We start from the raw sequence: 22,198 nt of genomic DNA, 5'->3' as shown, positions 1-22,198 counted from the left end.
CCACAATGGGTGACAGTCATGAGGGGAGCAACCCAATCTCGATGTACATTCAGAACAAATGAGAGGGGATTCAGAAGTCAGAGAGAGCGCAGTGTCTCCAGTAACCAGGTCCGCGGGGCGGTAAGGAAAGGCTTAGCCTCAGAGAAGACCAGGAAGCTGCAGCCAGAACAGATCTGAGACTAAACTCAGCTGAGCGGTCTTCGCAGAGAGGTTGCTGAGCCTCTGACCTCAGTTTCCCTATCTATCAAATGGTCGCGTAATACAGGTGTTATAAAGATTAAATTAGATAATTTATGAAAAATGCTTTGCATGGTGCCTGGCACGTCGTAGGCACTAAAACACAGCAGCTAAAACCAACGGAAAGGCTAGTGAGTGAGCACGTTATCTTCAGTCCTCACAGTGACCCTGGCAAAGCCGTTGCCGATGGCCTCACTCTGCAAAGAAGACGCCCAGAGCAGTTTCTGGCCACAGAGCACAAAGCTGGTGATAGAGACAGAATATGAAGCTTGACCTTTCTGATCCCAGAACCATGCCTCTTTCACCATAATACACTGCAAATTATTTTACTTCTCTGGAAAACTCCTCCCTACCTTTGGATTGGTCTCTCTCCACAGCTGCTCAGAGCTGTCACAGGAAGAGGCTACGATGGCCTTGAGTTGACACAAAACTCCCACCCCGACCTCTCTGGGAGCCGGCAGCAGACCAAGTAAGAGTGTGACTCTCACTATAGATCAGATGTACAGAAAAGTTGCAAAGATGGTCCAGCGCGTTCTCGAATAACCCTCATCCAGTTTTCCCCTCTGTTGACATCGGACATCTCCATGGCGCACTTGTCAAGACGAAGGAACCATCGTTGGCACATTACCACTAGCTACATTTCAGGCTTTTATTTGGATTTCTCCAGTGTTCTCATTATTGTCTTCTTTCTGTTTCAAGATTCCATCCAGGGTATGCATTGCATTTTGTTGTCACGTCTCCCTAGACACCTTGGTTCTGTGACAGCTCCTCAGTCTTTCCTTGTTTTTCGTGAAGAATAACGTTTTTAAATGCATAAAAGAACACATAAATTCGCAAAGGAAATAGATGATGTTGACATACAGCTGTCACAACATTAAAAGACAAATTTGTATGTGCGTCATTGTCAACACATTTAACGGGATCTAACAGATGGTCCAACAACACACTAACTCTGAAGTGATGAAGAGTAAAAAATACTCTAAGATAGCTGCGATTTCTGTTGGTGACAGTCACACGTGGAACTAATACCACTATAGATTCTTGCCTACTTACATACATATTTTTTAATGTTAAGTTTTAGCTTGAGGTACATAAAAAATAAAGCTGCCCTGTGTTTTCTTATCCTAGTTCGTGGACTTCCTGATGCTATCATGGAGCCCACTTTAGGAATCCCTGCCCCAAGGGCAAGAGAAATAGCACAAATGGCTCAGAAACTCCGCAAAGCCCTCACCAACGCAGCTGCTTCCCTTTGGGGTTCTGGCATGGGATGGGGTCCTCAAAACTATTAATCCGGGCTTCCCTGGTGGCGCAGTGGTTGAGAGTCCGCCTGCCGATGCAGGGGACACGGGTTCGTGCCCCGGTCCGGGAAGATCCCACATGCCGCGGAGTGGTTGGGCCCGTGAGCCATGGCCGCTGAGCCTGCGCGTCCAGAGCCTGTGCTCCGCAACGGGAGAGGCCACAACAGTGAGAGGCCCGCGTACCGCAAAAACAAACAAACAAAAAAAACCAAACAACTATTAATCCAATTTGCAAAGAGCTGCTACACAATGACACACACAACAGGCTGTGATCAGCTGCATTTTGGCTACATAACTCATAGTTGGCTACACTGAAACGCAGTGTTCCTTCAATCCTAGTCACTCTGAAGGGTGCTCATTAGTATAAACATTTAACTGCGTGACGTAGAGTTTGTGCTGTTTCCATAACGGAAAGAACCAGACATTTCCTTTGGGAACCACAGAGGGAAAACTATTCCTAACTGGGGACTGTGGAATATGTGTATAAGTCACTTTTGGTTCAAAGCTATTTGAATAATAGTATTTTATCTCGAACTGTTCTTGTGAAGTAGGAAGTGACTGTTTACAGTCTGTAGCAATTTTTCTAACATGCCAACACGGTGTAATAATTAGCACCAATGAACAGTTCAACACAGCTCATTGAAATCTGATAAATGAATGTTTAAAGGTATTACATGAATGTTTAAAGGTGTTTGCTTTCTTCTAAAATATCCTTGCACCTTGATCGCCTCTAGGGGAATGTAGTTGAATGCCCCGTTTCTTAGTTTTTCTCCAGAGTTAAACCTCTTTTTTCTTTTTCATCAAAAATAAAAAGGTGATTTGCAGTGAATCTGCAGCAAGATGGCTTTAAAATGAATTCAAATGAAATCAGAATCCAAAAAAAAGCATTAAATTATAGTCTTTAAAATCCTTTGTCCAAATAAGGAACATGGAAAAACTACCGAGCCTTACGAGTACATCTGCTGGATGGGAACGGCTCTGTTTCTAAGCTCTGTCTACGCCCAATGAGTTCTGAGATGCTTGGCATCTTTCAAAGCTATGACTGCATGATTCTGTACGATGCCCATGTTAGTTAGTGCTGAGCTATCCCAAAGTTGGTGAAGTTTCTCACAGCAAGGTGAAACCAAGAACTTGGTACACTTTTCAGTCTCTGGAAAGAGACTGAAAAGTCTCTTATTTTATCTGCCTTAAAATCTTGTTTTGTTTCTGGAAAGAGTTGTAGTTAGAACAACAGACCCTCCAGACGGCAGGGACCTTGGAGGGGATCCGCCCCAGCCTCCCTCCATGTTCAAATCCCCTCTAGCTCATCTAAGGCAAAGGAACATCCAATTAGGACGGAGCAACTCCTCCCGTGAAATGGATGCGATCACACGTCTTATGGGATTAAATGCAGATGGGTAAATTCATTCAAAAACATCTCCTGGGCACTTGCCAGGTACTAGGCAGTGGGCTGGGAGCATGGCCCCAAAGAGGAAGTGCACAGTTTGCCCCAGGACCACACAGGTCAGGTGGGAATACCAGCTAATAATTAAATAATCAAAACGTAAAAGTGATGATCACAAAATATGTAGTACTGAGGGAATAGAGATGTCCTTGGGGAGGTGAGGCAAGGCTTTGTAAAAGAGGTAACATCTGAGCTATGTCTTAAAGTACAGTGAGGCAAAACAACAACAACAAAGAACCCATAAAGCACTATTATGGGGACTTCCCTGGTGGTGCAGTGGTTAAGAATCCGCCTGCCATTGCACGCGACACGGGTTCGAGCCCTGGTCAGGGAAGATCCCACATGCCGCTGAGCAACTAAGCCCATGCACCACAACTACTGAGCCTGGGCTCTAGAACCTGCGAGCCACAACTACTGAGCCCATGTGCCACAATTACTGAAGCCCGCAGACCTAGAGCCCACACTCCACAACAAGAGAAGTCACTGCAATGAGAAGCCCGCACACCACAACGAAGAGTAGCCCCTGCTCGCCGCAACTAGAGAAAGCCCATGCACAGCAACAAAGACCCAATGAAGCCAAAAAAGAAAGCACTATTATGTTAACACTCAGCTCTCTGTGGCCCTTCAGATATCCTCTTTCCTCTGTCTAGAATTCTTTCTCCTTGTCTACCTGGTGAATTCTCACCCATCCCGGGCACCAAAGGAAATGAGCAAGCCCACAGCTGAGGAAGTAGTAAGAGCTGAGGGTGGAAGGGTGTGTAGTAGGTTGAAACACTCATGTCCACCCCGAACCTCAGAATACGACACTGTTTGGACATAGAGTTTTTGCAGATGTAACTAGCGAAGATGAGGTCATACTAACTTAAGGTGGACCCTAATCCAGTGACTGGTTTCCCTCTAAGCACACAGAGACACACAGGGGAGATGCCACGTGAAGACAGAGGCAGAGACTGGAGCGATGCTTCTACAAGGCAAGGAACGTCAAGGACTGCCGGCCACCACCAGAAACTAGCAGAGAGGCATGCAATGGACCCTCCCCTCTGAGCCCCATAGAAGGAACCGACTCTGCTGACACCCTGATTTCCAAATCTAGGAGAGAAGACATTTCTGTTCTTTCAAGCTACTGAGTTTGTGGTCATTTGTCACGGCAGTCCTAGGAAACTCATACAAAGGGGAAGCAGGGACCTTATTATGAAGCTCCCACAGTACGGGAAGCCACCGGTGGAGGGCATGATGGGAATTTATTTTAGAAAGATTATTACAGCCGTGGAGAAAGGAAGACACTGGAGAGGAGAGACGAGGCAGGAGCTTCCTGCAGCAAAGAGGGGGTAAGTGATGAGCATTAACTAAGGCAGCAGCAGTGGGGAGAGGAAGACAGACTTGAGACTACACAGAGGGGGAACATACCTTCCAGTGCCCAGTTGGAAGTGATGGATGGAAAAGGGGAAGAACTAAGGCTAATCCTGGGTTTCTGGCTTACATGAGGGCATGGGTGGTGGTACCAGTAGTTGAAATAAAGAAACAAGGAGGAAAAGATTCACAGCAGAGGGGAGTGAGGCAGACCTGAGAAGATGAGAGTCTGAACGCGAGATACCTGTAGTTAAGGCAGGGGTGGTGGAGGTGTAGTTAAGGCACTGCCCTGGTGGAGGTGTGTCTACATAACTAAAAAAAAGAAGACAACCTGGCCATCCTCGCAAGGATTTTGTAGGTTATAGATGGTCAAAGCCAAGAACATGGCTGGGATCGTCCAAGGAGAACAAGGAGAAGAAGACAAGAGAACCAGGGAGGACATGACACCCTAACGTTTAAGGGTCAGTTAGCGGGAAGCAGGTAAACCAAGAACAAATTCCATAGGGGAAGCGACATATAAGGATTCGTGAAAGATGTGGGTTCTTGAATGCATGTTGTTTGGATAGTGGTGCATTTCAAGATAACCTCAATTGTGGGAAGTCCAATGAGTGAAGAGCTCCCCAGAAAGGCTGATGCATTCCATGGGCAGTTTACAGAGGAGAGAGAATTAAGGGGGTATGTCATTCTATTCTGCACTCAAGGGAAGACACCCAAGGCAGCAGGCTTCGTGCTGGGTGACATTCTGGAAGGGACCTAACAGGAGGAGAGACCTGTCAAAGAGAAGATGGCAAGCAGAGCATTTGTCTGTGAAGGAAGAGAAGACTCCTGTCAAGAGAATTAGAACCAAGTTACAAGGAAGCAAGGAAAAACCTTCCTAAAGATCTGTATGAACGTGATACGGACTGTCGTACGAGGCAGGGAGTTCTCTTTCACTGGATCATCTGGGAGGGCTTCAGAGCTCTAGATCAGGGATGGGCAAAACTTTTCCCGCAAAGGGCCAGATGGGAAATGCCTGTGAGCCATAGGGCCTCTGTCACAACTAGGCACCTCAGTCATAGTATAAAAGCAGACACAGGTAATAATGTGTAAATGAATGGGCATGGCTGTATTCCAATAAAACTATCTGCAGAAACGGGTGATGGGCTGGATTTGGCCAGAGCGTGTATGTCAGTTTGCCAGCCCCTGCCCTGGACCTTTGCTTTGCAAAGAGTGGTCCACAGACAGGCACCCTCAGTATCACCTGGGAGCTTGTCAGAAATGCAGAATGCAGGCCCCCATCAGACCTGCTGAATCTGAGTCTATATTTCAGTAAGATCTCCAGGTGATCTGCATGCACACGGAGTTTGGGAAACCCTGGTTTAGATGAGTGGTGTCTACACTGGAACCCAAGCTGGCCCAGCAGAAGCAGACTCTCCTAAAAAGTAGATAAAAAACCACATTCCTGGCCTTAACCCCACAGGTTCCAACTTGTGTTCTGGATGGGGCCTAGGACACTGTGTTTTCACACAGATGATGCTAAGGTTTGAAAAACTCTGGTCTGGAAGCCTCAGGGAACCCCTGCAACTAAGTTTCTGTGAATCCACTTAAAGGAAATACAGCAAGATTTGACAACTCTGTTCATTTTATTTTCTTGTTGTTTTAAGTTTTTGTTTTTGAGTCAAAAACTGGCTTTTCTGTTTCAGGAAGAAATCTTGCCTAACAGTTGCTTACTTTATGAACTTGAACAAAGAGACCAGAACACCCAAAAAAGGCTGGTTGTCAAACAGTCCTAGAGTGCCACCTGCTGGCCCCGTGAATGCACCCATACTTCCACCGGAGACGACTCCTCAGAGATACTAGAGGCTACTAGAAATAAAGGGAGCGGGAGAGAAAGGGAGGAGAAACAGGGCAGGAGAAATGAAAGAAGGAGGTGGGGAGGGATGACAGCATGAATTATACCACCGCCATAAACTACACCAATACCTACTTCAATATTACACCGAGAAACTTCTTTGGGGAGGGGAATTTGGGTCTCCTGGTTTTAACTCTGGCATCGGAAGTGCGCTGAGAAGTGTTCACATAAACCCTGTGCCTCTAACCCCCTCATGGTGAGCACCAGTCAGAATGCTCCTAGAGACCTAAGTCTGGCTCTGATCATGACCTGCAAGCTGCCTCATTCCTCTCCTCCCTTCCATATGTGTGTCCTGATCGCCCACTGTGGACTGTGCATTGCTCTCGGGGTAGAGTGATGAACAAGACACATCATGGTCTCCGCCTGCGTGGAACTTAGAGTCTTGGAAATAAAGAATCAATTAAGGAGAATTAAGGCAAGTAAGGACCATATCCCAGGGTGATTCCAGGAAAAGTGCAGGCTGCTCTGGGAATACACACCCACGCAACACAGACCAGCGTGGAGTGCAGTTGATATTCTGCTTGGCCAGTGGCCCATTTCTAGGATCTGAATGTCTGAGGCAGGGCATGCAGTCTACGGTCTACACAGCAGGCCCACAGTTTTATTCCTGGACGCTTCACATTGGCCCACCTGGCCCTTGAAGCAGTCTGAACTGGCAACAACCCTCAGTCTAGAGGTTTAGAGGAAGCTTCTAGGTGGAAATGATATTTAAGCTGAGACTGGGAAAATGCATTGGGAGTTCACCGGATTTGGAAGTGAGGCTGTGGCGGTTCACAAGGGCCAGAGGGAGACTGAACCTTGTCAGCCAGAATAGTTTTGTTTTGTTTTGTTTTTTTAAAGAAATAAAGACATTTCATAGGGACACTGGAGGGTTTTGTTTAGGGAAATGACAGTCAGGCAAAAAAGAACACCTGTGATTATGTGGAAAGGGGTAGAAGGAGAGTAGGAATGACAGCGGCAAGATGGGCAAGAGGACGGCCGCTGCCCTAGGGGCTGGAAAGAAGGATGAAGAGTTTAAGAGCTCCTTATGAAGACAGACCCGATGGGGCCACTTTCTCCATCCCCACATGACTGACAGGATGTGGGGGTGGAGAATGAGTCAGAATGGCCCTCAGACTTCGGGCTGATGTAACAGGGTGGCTGGTGGTGTCATTAATTGAGCTAGAGGTCACAGTGGGGACAGGCAGGAAACAGAAGTTCAGCTCTGGACAAGCTGTGCCGGAGTCGCGTGCCAGACCTTCAAGTGTTCAAGTTCAGGGTTCAGCTGGGTGTGTGGATCTGGAGCTCAAGAGAGAAGGCTGGGGGCTTCCCTGGTGGCGCAGTCGTTGAGAGTCCGCCTGCTGATGCAGGGGACACGGGTTCGTGCCTCGGTCCGGGAGGTTCCCACATGCCGCGGAGCGGCTGGGCCCGTGAGCCATGGCCGCTGAGCCTGTGCGTCCGGAGCCTGTGTTCCGCAACGGGAGAGGCCACAACAGTGAGAGGCCCGCATACCGCAAAAAAAAAAAAGAGAGAGAGAGAGAGAAGGCTGGGTTGGAGACAAAGACCTGGCTGTGAAGAGCCCATGGAAAGAAATTGAAACCAGGGACATGGAATGGTCCAGGGAGGGGGTGCAGAGGAGGTGGCCTAGGACAGAACTCCAACTTCTCAGAGATGGACAAAGGGAGACTCTAACCGGAGAGTCAAGAGAGCATCTGCAGGAGGGCGTGGTCCACCAGACTGGATGTCAGAGAGAAGCCAAGTAGCACAAGCCCCTGAGAGTGAGAATTAACTTAGCAACAGGGAGGTCATAGGTGACCCTGGGCAAGACCAGTTTGGTGGAGACGGACATGCTAAAACGTCAGTGGGAAGAGAGCCTGCGAGAAGGGACGGGTTGAGGATGCAGAGGGGAAAGGTGGGGAGGGGGATCCAGAGCACAGTGGGTCACACAGGAGAGCAGCTTCGCTCGGGAGAAGGGGCCTCATCCATTCACCAAAGGACAGAGAAGGCTGGTGCTGCATGGGGACAGCAGGGACGTGTGATGGCAGGGAGCTGAGGGTGTTCTCGTGTCCGAGCTTCTGTCTGCTCTGAAGGGGGTGGCGGAGGGCCTTGGAGGGCAGGAGGTGGCAGTAGGGAGTGGGATGTCCTAACGTAGCTCCAGGTAATGAGGCACACAGAGCGAGGCAGCCGCCGGAACGGTGACAAGTGGCAAGGGGGTGAAAGTCCTCGGAGACAGAGAATGGTGCATCAGATGTGTATCTGGGAGGACGCACCCTAGGGTAATGAACTCTCACCAAAGTCCTGAATGAATGAAGGGGTGGGGATGATGTAGCTCGGTGTCGAGAACGAAGAACTAATCTAAGGAGGCGGGTTTTTACATGATGGAAGCACAGACAGAGTGAGGAGTAAAGATATGGGAAGACGACACACATCTCCACGTCAACCCTGAATTAAGGACCTCCTGGGTCAACAGTGGGCTCCCCCACTGGACAGCTCTTCTGCTGGGAAGACCCTCCTGGTGCCGAGCTAAAGTTCACCAACTGGTAACTTTCACTAACAGGTGAGAGTCTAGATTTCTGAAGCCGCATAAATCAAACCTGTACCTTTTCACATGTGAAAAACACCTGAAATCTGATAGAGGCCATGTGCTCAACCCGTCTGGCCATGGGACTTTGGACAATCGCCTGCCGTTGTCCTCCGCATCCGCTCTGTGAAATGAGGAGCCTGGAGGAGATGGTCCCAGCCAGCTGAAGATTCAGGAGTCCATTGAGTGTGGAGAGGCCAAAAGAAAACCAACAGGAAAAGCTTTCTAAACTTGAAAAAGAATCCAACAACCCAACATTTGGGCATGTACTCAAAAGAACCGAAAGGAGGGACTCGAACAGATATCTATCCACCCACGATCACAGCAGCATTATTCACAAAAGCCAGGAGGTGGAAGCAACTCAGGTATCCACTGATGGATGAATGGCTAAACAAAATGTGGCGTATACATACAATGGAATATTATTCAGCCTTTAAAAGGGAGAGGATTCCGACGCATCATGCTACAACACGGGGGAAACTTGAAAACATTATGTTAAGTGAAATAAGCCAGACACAACCGAACAAATATTATTTGATTCCACTTAGATGAGGTACCTAGAGTAGGCAGACTCAAAAAGACAGAGAGCAGAGTGGTGGTTGCCAGGGTCGGGGAAGGGGAGACAGGGAGTTAGTGTTTAATGAGTACAGAATGTCAGTTTGGGAAGACGAAAAGGTTCAGATGGATGGTGACGATGGCTGCACAACAATGTGAACGTACTTAATGCCACTGAATTGCACACGTAAAAATGGCTAACATGGTGAATCTTAACGATGTGTATACTTTCTCACATACACACACCACTTGAAAAGGCATCAATGTGAAAATAAGGCAGCTGTGATTACAGAATCTGGCCTGGCTAAGAAAGTCACACGTATCCAGGTAAGGTCCTCCTACCTTATCTGGATCTCCTGTGGGTCTGTTTCTAGTTCTGGGTTTTCTCTCGTGCTCTGGTTATTTTTGATTGAGTGCTGAACATCACAGGTGAAAAACCGGAGCGAGAATCTGAGGCTCTGGATGAAGTTACTTCCTCCAGGGAGGACTGGCTTGTTTCTGCTTCTGGCTGGCAGGTGGACTAGAGACACTGACAATCCCAAATCTTCTTCATTCAATCGATACTGAAATGCTCTGAACCAAGACTCTAGACCCTATGAGGGCTGGCTGAACTCTGGATCACCCCTCACTCCTCAGCGATGGCCTTTCAAGCCTACGGTGTTGACCAGGGTCCTCCCGACTTGGGCTATTCAATCTTTGTCTCCAGCCCTGTGAACCTGGCAAGAACTCTGCTCAGATCCTCAGTCAAACTTCCACCAAAACAAGCTAGACTACCATCACCAGAAAGAGAGCTCCTTCGTCTTTCACTAACATCGAAAACTTAAGCTTGACTACCCGCGCTGCTCTACAAGACTTCCCCTCTATCCTGCAGGGGCAGTGGGAGCCCAGAGACCTGATTCTCATCTTATAGCCAGCAACTAGTCCTGTGACTCCTGGGCGTGACCTCTCAAGGTGTCCTTATCCTCACGTGTAAAATGCATTCGTGGATCACAATCTTTGAATTTCTTCCTGCTCTAAAGGTTTTGCAGTCTCTAACGTCCCTGTCGACTCTTACATTGGACAATCCCAGAATATACGTTCTTCTTCCGTGGATCCGTCAATCTCCAGCCCGGCCACTGATTACAACTTTCCATTCTCAGAAGACCATTAAAACCAACAGATTTAAACTACAACAGCATGCATTTAGATTTGCAAACAAAGATATTCAGTTTCTAGAACTGTGCCCATTCATACGGAAGATCCTTATTACTCGCTGCCTGGGCTACTACGTCATGCAAAGTTGATGAGGACCCAACTGACGCTAAGGCCGAAAGTCAAAGAGAAAAGCCCAACCCCAAAGAAGAAAGGAGTCAGTGTAGGGCATCATTGTGCCAAATGGCACGCAATACATAAACATGAGGGAAACAAGCCTGAGTCAGTTTAAGCAAAGGACTTAAACTGTTCTTTTTAAAAAAGAAGTATGCTGACTGTTCAGCAACAGGTCGAGGCAGGAGAGAGTCAAACAAACATCAGTCTTTGGCTTTTTAGAAGCTAACACACCGGGACTTCCTGGGTGGCGCAGTGGTTAAGAATCCGCCTGCCCATGCAGGGGACACGGGTTTGAGCCCTGGTCTGGGAAGATCCCACACGCCGCAGAGCAACTAAGCCCACGCGCCACAACTACTGAGCCCATGTGCCACATCTACTGAAGCCCGCATGCCTAGAGCCCGCTCTGGAACAAGAGAAGCCACTGCAATGAGAAGCCCACGCGTCACAACAAAGAATAGCCCCCGCTCGCCACAACTAGAGAAAGCCTGCACGCAGCAACGAAGACCCAACGCAGCCAAAAATAAATAAATAAATAAATAAAAAAGCTAACATTCCATGCTTTCCTTGGTGGACGCTGAAGATGCACAAACATTCTATTCATTTGCATGATGAACAAAAGAACCAGTGGCTGAAAGTAATGACAGGCTGAAACAAAGTCCTACTTTCACAAGTATGGAGAAGACCCAGCGGAGCTGCCTCATTACGCAGAGAACGTCCTGCTGCACAAACCTGCCAAATCTGGCCCAAGTTCCACACGGCCCAGCCTTTGTGAGCCCTGCCTCCACAATCCCCCGACCACGGAGCTGCTGACCTGCTCCTCTTCTCTGCAGGACATTGGTGTCTCCCAGGTAGCATCTCCCCTTCCTTGCAGCATGTGGACCCATCAGAAAGCAAAGGCATGTATTCCAAAAGCTGTGCTGCGATCAATACCCCCAGATGGAATCATCCCTGGGCTTCTCGATGCTGCAGTAACACATGCGCTGGAAGCTACTGACCTCTACGTTGGTCCTTACTTTCTCCAAGAGACCCTGTGTGTGGTGGAATAGGAGCTGGCCGAAGCTCTGAGTCCCAACTCTGCTGTTCTCTAACAAAGCTCACTGAGGCATAAAAAATGTACTGAGAGCCTCGTATGGTTCAGACACCGCTGGGCATCAAGGGTAGAAAGGCCACCGAGACACATGAGGTGCCGGCCACTATGGAGCTAAAATCAAGGAGCGCCTCAGTTTCCCATCTCCTCAAGGAAGGCGCTGGACCAAGTAATCTCTGAGGTTCCTTCTGATTTTAACGTGCTACAGTTTTACGATCTGAGTTACAGCCCTGGTTGGCCACATGCATCCCTGTGGCTTTGGACTGGTGCAGCCTCTCTGGGCCTCAGTTCCCGCGTCTATAAAGCAAACAGGTGAGATTCGCAATGTCCCCAGTTACCTTATGCAGACACAATGGAAGGTTTCCAGAGTCACCCTGCAAGGAGTCCTTCTGCTGGACGGCTGCCCAGCAATAAGAGTCCACGAAGGAGGCCTGACGCCACGAGAAAGAACTGGGGGAGAAGCAGCTTATTTGGGTACCTGAGAAGCAAGAACAGATTGTTCCAAGTAAATCAAAGTGCAGGTGTCTGGACCCCTCCTGCCCCACCCATAATCCCTCCCTCCCTGCCTCAGACTTTCAGGTGTTTGCTAAGTCACCAAACACCACTACAGGAGCGAGGCCGGCACCAAAACCAAACCCCCAAGTCTGCAGTAAAGCTGAATATTTGCAAGCTTTCTGGCCAACACTGGTCGTGACAGCAGCTTGGGCTCAGGTGGGGAAAGACCCTCGAAAGAAGTGAAACCATCATAAAGGAAAAGTGCAAAGGAAACATGCTGAGTTGGTTTAATTTGGGGTGAGGATTGAGAGAAAGGAGAGGGTTATAGGGCGGGGAGTAGGAAGCGAGGAGGAGAGTCAATGCAGAAAATTGAACCACAAAAGGAGTCCTTTTTAGCGCAAAGAAACAAAGGACATCCAGCCTGAGGACGAGAATGCTGATGGAACATTTGGTAATACACCACTGGACGGCAAATCGACCGTTTTCCAACCCCTCTAAGAAAAAAGAAGGCACAGGCCCAAACTGCAGTCCAAGTGGTTTCCATTCAGAAGGCAGATGCTCCAAACTGCGAGCCTGCAGGCAGGGAGATGGGCGCAGGATGGGAAACCAGGACAGCTGGGTCCCACTCGAGGCTCTGCCGTTAACTTGCTCTTCTGGGAAGGAGCTCTGGACCTCGGTTTTCTCCTCTGCAAACTGAGAACTACATCGCTCCGCAAAGGCTACCGTTACTACCTGGAAGATTCTTCATGCCCCTGAGTGCCTCCCGACTCACATGGGCCACCGTGGAAAACAGGCCAGTAGGACTTGCAGGGTGCAGGGCTGAAGCCGTGTCTCCCCTCCTTGCCAGTAGGCAGAGGGCCTGGTGCTAAGCCTGTCCTGACAGCCCTGAGCCCAGCCCCACTCCCCTGCCCCACCAAGCAGGTACAGGAACATGTGTCCCTTCCAGGCACAGGGACCAGCTGCTGGGGGACAGCTGACACACTCTCTTCCACAGCCTGCACAGCCGGGTGACCTCCGGTCACTTACTTACAAAGCCAGGGAGCTCCAAATGGGGATGACGTTAATGTCTAGATTCTGAGTAGTGTTACCTGGTTCCCGGCAGTTGCACACGGGACATCCTTCTGTACCAAGTGGCTAGCAGATTCTGTTACAGCTTCAGAGATGGGGGAGGGGGTGCCCACCATTCTCCCTCCCACCCTGCAGAGAGGACAGGACAGTAGGAAGACACTGAGCTGGACTTCCCTGGTCCCTTTATGAGGGACATAAAAAGCCTCAAAGGGTCGCCCTCCTCTGGTGAGGGGTCGGCCTTTATACTTGTGACAGGAGAGGGTAGTGATGGGTATGTTGTCTAGAGAGTAGATTCTTGTGGTGAAGGGGGTGCAACAGGCCAGGTTCTGAGCACCCCCTCTTCTTCATCAGGTGTCTTTATGCCCACAGACGTCAAGAAGGGACTTCTCAGATAGAGCCCTTGGAGACGACTGTGAAAAGTCACACACTTTCTGAAAGCATCCTCTAATAGGGTAACTTCTTGCCAACCAGGAATGGTTTAAATATGAGTTGGGGGTGGGAAAGACATTTAAGGTCCCTTCCAACTCTTACCCCATTAAACTTGAGTTCCTACGTTTTATAAAAAATAGAGCAATCAGGATAGCACAGGACCCCGGGGCTAGCCTCACTCTGCTCTTGCATCAGTATTCCTCTGTCAAATGCTTCTGATGAGGTCCAGACACCAAGGCTTACTGGGCATAAAACAGCAGATACTGTAAGAAGGACAGACAGGCCCCAGGTTATAGATGGATGGTTTCTGGCAAGCTGCTGTCCAAACACATTCTCCTGAAAAGGGACAATGCTGTTAGGATTTCATGGAAACCCTTCCGGCCTGCAGTCCTCGTGCGTGTAGCCAGCATCTAGTAACCTTCTTTCCATAGGAAAAGTGCTTCGAGTTGTCCTGGGACGTCAGGGGCCTCCCCCAGGGCAGTGATGGAAACTGCTGGAGCATAAATAACTCAATTTTTTCACACCAAAGCTTTTGCAAACGAAGAAGAAAGGAAATTTAACAGAGTCTACAGACAGAGGTTGAGCACACATTGAGCTCCTAAGTAAATATTCTTCATCTGGAATGGAAGATGAGAAGAAAAGACAACCGATATTCACAGGACACCACGCCACCTTTAAATCATTACATTACCTCATTTAAACCTCACAACCAAATCGAGGGAGGGGAATAGACAGATAGATGGGTCTTATCTTCATTTTACCCTGGAGGAAACCGAAGCTCACAGTAATTCAGCGATCCCTCACCCGAGGAAGTCAGTGGTAGCATCAGAATTTGAATGTGTGTCTAACTCTCAGTCTCTTAAAATGCTCCTCTCTGGACCAGTCACTCCAACAAGGCCGAGCTGGAGGAGGTCCCAGGAGCCTGGTGGAGCAGGGTGGTTTGAACACTCGGTTACTCCAACTAACCAGCATGGGCAGAGCTTCCTAGCAAGGGTCAAGGTCAAACCGGAGAAAAGGAGCAGATCAGGCCCCGGGTATTGGATATTCCCAGGCCAGAAGCGGGAAACAAAGGAAGTCAAGAACCAGGCAGGGGTAGGAGTAAAGGGAGGGACCTGCAGGAGGTCCAAGCGGGAGGGTGCCGGGACCTGCCCGAGCTGGGCTGTGCAGCCCTACACCTTCACCCAGGGCCTGACAGCCTAGCCTGGCCTAAAAGCACATGTCAGGAGGCTCAGCTGCAGCCATGCGGCTAGGATGTTCGGGACCTGGACCATCGTGATTCATCTCCAAATGTGAACTCCACATCCTTTATCTCATTTACTCTTCAAAATGATATTGGGGGGTGATGATTTTGTGATGGATAAAAATGTCGAAATCGCCATGTTGCGCACCAGGGATTGTACTTCACAAACAAACTCATAGAAAAAGAGATCCGATTTGTGGTTACCAGAGGTGGAAGATGGGGGGCGGGGGAACCGGATGAAGGCTGTCAAATGTACAAACTTCCGGTTAGAAGGTAAATAAGTGTTAGGGACGTAACGTGCAACATGACACATAGAATGAACACTGCTGTACGTTCTATATGAAAGTGGTGAAGAGAGCAAATCCTAAGAGTTCTCATCACAAAGAAAAATTGTTTTTCCTTTTATTTTGTATCTGTATGAGACAATGGGTGTTCACTAAACTTACGGTGGTGATCATTTCAGGATGCATGTAAGTCCAATCATTACCCTGTGCACCTTAAACTTATACAGTGCTGTCTGTTAATGATACCTCAGTAAAACTGGAAGAAAAAAACCAATAATTTTGGGAGGCAAACAGGTGTTTTATATATTTTCCTAGCAGTCTTCCAGTAAGGAGAGCTTCTGGTCTCCTTCGTCCACCTTTTTAAACTGTTGCCAGATCACTGACCCTCAAGCTCAGTTCTGATCTTGACACTCCCTTGACTCAACGTTTTTTCATTGGTTCCCCGCCACCCAGAAGACAAATCCAAACCGATGCTCCAGTCCAACCCAATTATTGCTGTGGCTTGCACAGGCCCCATCTGCTCCTAAATCTGTGCCTTTCCTCACATCAATCCCTCTGCCCGGGGGGCCCTCTCTCCAATACTTGTTAAAGTCAATGTCCCTCCATGTCCACCTCCATGGCCCATCCTTCAAAGCCCAGCTCAGATATCACCCTCTGCATGAAACTGTCCCCACTCAACTCCCAGAGCCCTTTAAAGCCATCAGAGACAGAGAATCACCTTCAACCATGTTGTACAGACATGCACGTCTTATCTCCTCTAGTAATATCTCAACTCTTGACTAGCAGAGTGAACACACACACACACACACACACACACACACTCCCTCTCTCTCTCTCTCTCTCTCTCTCTCTCCCTCCGTCCCTCCTTCCCTCCCTCTCAACTTCATAGAGCACCCTGTATCAAATAAATAACACCTGTCTGAGTGCTTTAACCGTTCCCAAGTACTATGATAAGTAGTATCTCAACTAACAGTCAAGCTCTCCCTGTCAGATACCACTATCCCAGCTGAGGAAACAGAGTCCCTAATCCACAGTGATCCTCCAGCCTGGGTCCCACGCCCTTTCCACTCCGCTCTGCCGCATGTTGGCTGAAGGAGGGCACTCATTTCTTTCTAGGGAGTAGCTTTAAGTGAGATCTGCATCGCCTTTCACAACTGTACAGAAACCAAGAAATAAGTTTTGGCTTTACACCAAGAACAATACCACCACTTCTGTCCAGCTGAGAGTGCAGACCGAGCTGTGGGCTTTCCATATGTGTCTGGCCGGATAGAATGAAAGATGGGCAGGAAACATGTGCTCCGGGGGCTCCATGGCAGCAGCTGCAACATCTGCTAACAAGTGACCCACGTCACAGACATCCCTCCACCCACTCTCCGGGCCCCGGTCTGGAGCCTAGGGCACGGGTCACCCCTTCTCCTAAGTGTCAGCCCAGCTAAAACCTGTTCCTGTACCACAGACGCAGCTGGTGGAGAACCAGAGGGTAACACAGCCTGAGGGGAGACAGGACGGGAGCCAGGGAGGTGGGCCAGCCCAGCAGCTTCTCCGTGGCACCAACACTAGCTAGTGCAAGGCTAGTGCAAGGCTCTCTGTTCCTGGTCCGACCCATCCAGAGGGGCTTTGGCCTCGTTTTGCTGTCCCTCTTTTTTTGATAAGCTTTCTTTTCATTCTTCTCATTATTATCACCCAGTTGGTTAGGAGGGCCCACATCTGAAGGGCTGTGAGTTCTGAGCCAGCCCCTAGCATCTTCTGACAAACATATGCATCCTCCCTTCCCGGGTGTTGTGTGGGAATAGGTTATCTGCGTTGCTTCTGCATTTAAATGCTACATGCAACTGTGAGGGTAGCGCAGGAATCAGGCTTCCTGAGAAGTTAATGCAACTCACCAAAATCGCAAGTTTAACAACACACCAATAGAAAGATCTAGTTAACTGCCTGGGAGGACATTAGAGGAATTTTCAAACGGAAGAGATTCTAACCTGGTAACCAGCACAGTGAAGAGAGTGAAGGGGCAGCAGAAGCAAGAAAAGGGAACCACCCCTTGCTGTGTACTCTGACCCCATTTTAAAATGGGGAAAGTGAGGATTTCGTGACTAGTGCGTTATAGAGATGGGGTATCAACCCAGGTTTCCATCTTTACCTTCCAAACACGAGGAAGAGGAGGCAAGAAGCACAGGTTATTGAAGAAAGTTGGGTCAGAGAAGGTCGAAAGAGAAGGAGGGAGACAGGAAAGTTTCTTTGAACAAAACAGTAAGCCCTGGGCTTGCTGTTTCTGGGAGGCAGAAAGGGAACACAGCAGTCATTACTATCGATAGAATATTTTAAAAGTTTGCAAAATGTTTTTATTTTGCAAAACTGAAACTCAGTTCTATTTCACTTTAATGTAAATGATACCATTCACACATATATATACACCATTCACACATATATATACACATACCCAGGGGATCCAGGTAGGTCATAATACAACCTATGAAGCACTGAATTTGAAAGTTCTTGCTATATTTTAAGGTTGCCAAAAAAACTGAAAACAACTGTATTATAAACTCTCAAGTTCAATGGGAATAATCACATAGAAAGGGACCCTGATTGTGTGGTAGAGAAAGAGATGGGTAGTGGTCAGCGCTTAAAAATAAACGTGAAATAGTAACAAGAACTCATAAGGATGAAACAGGCCTGAATCTGTTTCAAGCACCTTCGACACCAACATAAGACCAAATGAAGTCTGTCCCAAAGGATCGCTTCTTGCCATATACTCAGAGAGCCCAACCCTGATAAAATAGAGTAAAATTCCAAGAATCTCAGGACTACTTCTCTCTCTAAAACAGAAACAAATTCCTCCCCTTTCACCTCTCCAGGCGACTTCAAACCAACCTCTAGCTTCAAACACAAGCAAATAAATAAAGTTCCAAATGGTCCATTCTTGCCTTCACTTTTGCTTTGCAGGAACTGACCCCAGGGCACAGGTGTTTTAAACCAGTGTGAAAATATATAAGTACTCTCTGTAGCCCAAACTGAAAAAACTGAATTGGAATGATAGTTTTCTTTTCCTTTAAACCAAGTTAATTCACCAGTTCTCTTTTTTCCCACAGCTAAGCCTGGCTTTTAAAGACAACCCAACCAGAGCTAATATCTGCTCCTTGATAAAATGGGCATAATCTAGTGTTATCTTCTAAATGAGTGCCAAGGAGTCCCCAGATACTTCATTACCCATCCCAAACAATAAACTGTTTGGCATTTCTGCATTAATAGTTTTCTGCTTTAGACAAAGGCCCATCAGTGCACAGTGCTCTCACGTATGGAGGGGAATAACAGCCTGGACCACGTGGTCCAGGACTTGTGACTACAGGGCAGAAAGCCAAGGGAACATAGGTTAAGGTGGCGAGCCTCCGATGGAAACTGCAGGGCTCCTTTAATTCAGTCAAGAATGATGGCATAAACAATATAATATTACACAGCCTGCTAAGTGCAAGAGCGGAAGTGAAAAGGGAGCTAGACAGAGACCGCTGCTTGAAGGAACCACGAGGCCAGCACTATACCCAGAAGAACAGACTAGACAACTAAGCGGCAGTCTGAAGTGTCGCTCTCCTGAGGTGGAGAATCCAGTCCCTTAGTACATCCAGAACGTCTAGACCACACAAAAGAAGAACTTGTATTAATCCAATGTAGAATCTGACAACTGTCCAGTGAATAAAGTTTCGATGACCCGGCTACCAGGGAAAAAAGATATGAGAACTTAATGTTCTAGTAAAGATGCAAAAAAAAGTACTCAATGTATTTAAATATTATTTCTTTTTAAATTTTGATCATCTGAGATTAACTAGCTCAAACATACAGAAAATTACAGAAAATAATACAACAGATACCTAGGGGTTGAAAACAATATTGACATTTTGCTTTGTTTACCTCATCTCTTCTTTAAAATTAAACATTTTATTTTGAATTATTTTCAGACCTATAGAAAAGTTACAAGAATATTACAGCGATATTCAGCTATAAAAAAGAAGGAAATCCTGCAATTTGTGTCAACATGGATGGACCTTGAGGGCATTATGTTTAGTGAAATAAATTAGACAGAGAAAGACAAATACTTCTGATCTTATTTATATGTGTTATCTAATAGAACTGAACTCACTGAGACAGAAAACAGATTGGTAGTTGACAGAGGCCAGGCATGGTGGGGTGAGGGAAATGGGTAAAGGTGGCCAAAAGGTAAAAACTTCCAGTTATAAGATATATAAATTCTGGGATGTAACGTCAGCACAGTGCCTATAGTTAACCATACCGTATGGTATATTTGAAAGCTAAGCAAGTAGATCTTTAAAGTTCTCATCATAAGAAAAAAAAATATAACTATCTGAGGTGATGATATTAATGAAATTTACTGTGGTGATCATTTCACAATAGGTACATATATCAATTCATTATGTTGCACACCTTAAACTTATGCAGTGTTATGTGTCAATTACAGCTCAATAAAACTGGAAAAAATAAATAAAATTTGTAAACATATAAAATACAGCATCACCATAAAAAATAATATTACAATGAAATACCACATTGTCAACATTCTGCCACACATCCTCCTTTTATACACATGTATGTATAATATATACCTTTTTTCTGAACCACTTGCAGAGGTTATGACCCTTTCCTCTCAAAGTGTGTATCTTCTAAAATAAGATATTCTCTTACATAACCCAGTCCAATTACCAAATTAAAAGCAGCAACAAAAAAACGAAAACACTACTGCTATCTATATTCAGATTTCCCGAACTATCCTTTACGGCAATTTTTTTTTTCCCCTCTACTCAGGATCCAATCCCGCACCACACACAGTGCATTCAGATGTCACATCTCTCTAGTTGCTTTATCCTGGGAGGGTTCCACAGCCCTTCTCTGTCATTCAAGACCCTAACGTGTGAAGAGCACTGGCCCTCTGTTTTGTGCGACACCCCTTCATTTGTGTTTGTTCATTGTTTCTCCATACTCTGATCTAGGTTCTGCATTATTGGCAGGGATCCCAATAAGGGAAGGGTTGTTGGTCATCCACAGGACACCCCCGGAGGCGCCTGACAACAGTTTCCCCCATGACAGGTAATGTCACCTATGATGGTCACTTGGTTAAGGTGCCTTCTGCCAGGGCTCTGCTGTAAAAGTGGCTTTTTCCCTTGAGAAATAAGTGGTCTATGGGGAGACGACCCTCCTAGACTGTAAGTATTCTGTTCCCCAGCAAGCTTTCATCCAGTGGTGAATCAAATACTTCAACTGTGGTTGCAAAGTGAAGATTTTCCAACTTTATTCTTCCCTCTACATTTATTAGCTGGCATTTTACTACAAAAAGGAACTTCACCTTCCCCACATTTTTTTCTTTTTTAGCATAAACATGGACTCAGGTAGTCTTTTGTTTTTCAATATTTTATAATCCGTTACTTTTATTTATTTTGATGCTTAAATTGTTTCAAACTAGCTCCTGTACCTAATATGTTCCCTTTGGTTTTGAGCACTTCCATACTTCCTGGCACAAAATGTTCTGGGCTTATCTTGTACTTTCCCTGCCCCAGCCCTAAATTGGCCATTTCTCCAACGAACCTTCAGTTCCTTTAGTCGGTAATAAAAAAAAAAAAAAAAATTTTAATAAATTTAATTTTTGGCTGCGCTGGGTCCTCGTTGTTGCGCGCGGGCTTTCTCTAGTTGTGGCGAGTGGGGGGCTACTCTTCGTTGCAGTGTGCAGGCTTCTCATGCGGTGGCTTCTCTTGCTGCGGAGCACGGGCTCTAGCCTCGCCGGCTTCAGTAGTTGCAGCACGCAGGCTCAGTAGTTGTGGCTCATAGGCTCTAGAGCGCAGGCTCAGTAGTTGTGGTGCATGGGCTTAGTTGCTCCGCAGCATGTGGGATCTTCCCGGACCAGGGCTCGAACCCGTGTCCCGTGTCCCTTGCATTGGCAGGCGGTTTCTTAACCACTGCGCCACCAGGGAAGTCCCGGTAATAAAATTTTAAAACGAAGATTTGGATGCTAGCTGTGCTCACTGCTACTGAGATGTCATTGCTCCCAGGCCCTTTCGACAGACACAGATAGGAAATCTATTTGTGTGTGTCTGTGTGTGTGTGTGTGAGTTTATGATGAGACTTCTAATTCCAATCCAACACCACTGGGATCTTCCTTGTCTTTCCTCATTCCATGTTTGTATCCTTCTTTCATTTAGACCCTTAGCTCCCAAATACATCAACATAGTTACTCATTGGCTCAATCCTAAAAATCCACACAAAATAATTTCAGAACTTTTAGGGACTTCCTTGGTGGCACAGTCGTTAGGAATCCGCCTGCCAATGCAGGGGACACAGGTTCGACCTCTGGTCCGGGAAGATCCCACATGCTGCAGAGCAACTAAGCCCGTGCACCAGGACTACTGAGCACGCCTCAACTACTGAAGCCCCACGCTCTGGGCCCTGTGTGCTGCAACTACTAAAACCTGCGCACCTAGAGCCTGTGCTCCACAACAAGAGAAGCTACCGCAAGGAGAAGCCTGTGCACCACAACGAAGAGTAGCACCCCCCGCTGTAACTAGAGAAAGCCCGCACGCAGCAACGAAGACCCAATGCAGCCAAAAATATAAATAAATAATAATAATAATTTCAGAATTTTAAAAGCAAAGACATCTTCTGGTATTCATATTAAAAGGTTCACGCTGGATGCTATGTCAAAAACTGGCCATTCAGGGTCAAGAACCGAAGTACAGACTAGTCAGGAATCTATTGCAATAGTCCAAGTGACGTAAAAAAGAATGAAATAATGCCATTTGCAGCGACATGGATGGACCTAGAGATTGTCATACTGAGTGAAGTAAGTCAGACAGAGAAAGACAAATTTGATACCGCTTACATGTGGAATCTAAAAACATTTATAAAACAGAAGTAGAGTCACAGATGTAGAAAACAAATTTATGGTTACCAAGGG

The 22,198-nt window shown here is 47.1% G+C and overlaps 1 protein-coding gene across 2 annotated transcripts in view; it reads right to left on the bottom strand.

The window, feature by feature from the left end:
* The window catches only part of PANX1 (pannexin 1), a 39,378-nt gene that overhangs the window by 7,221 nt on the left and 9,959 nt on the right, over positions 1 to 22,198 (bottom strand). For both annotated transcript variants that reach the window (XM_079928753.1, XM_079928754.1), the window contains exon 2: positions 12,069 to 12,208. In XM_079928753.1, coding sequence (XP_079784879.1) covers positions 12,069 to 12,208 — 140 coding nt within the window. The remainder of the gene's footprint in view (positions 1 to 12,068; positions 12,209 to 22,198) is intronic.

The sequence above is a fragment of the Stenella coeruleoalba genome (assembly GCF_951394435.1).
Source record: "Stenella coeruleoalba genome assembly, chromosome: 8".
NCBI classification, from domain to species: domain Eukaryota; kingdom Metazoa; phylum Chordata; class Mammalia; order Artiodactyla; family Delphinidae; genus Stenella; species Stenella coeruleoalba.
Note: the sequence above shows the minus strand (reverse complement) of the source record. Positions and strands in the feature narration are given on the sequence as shown.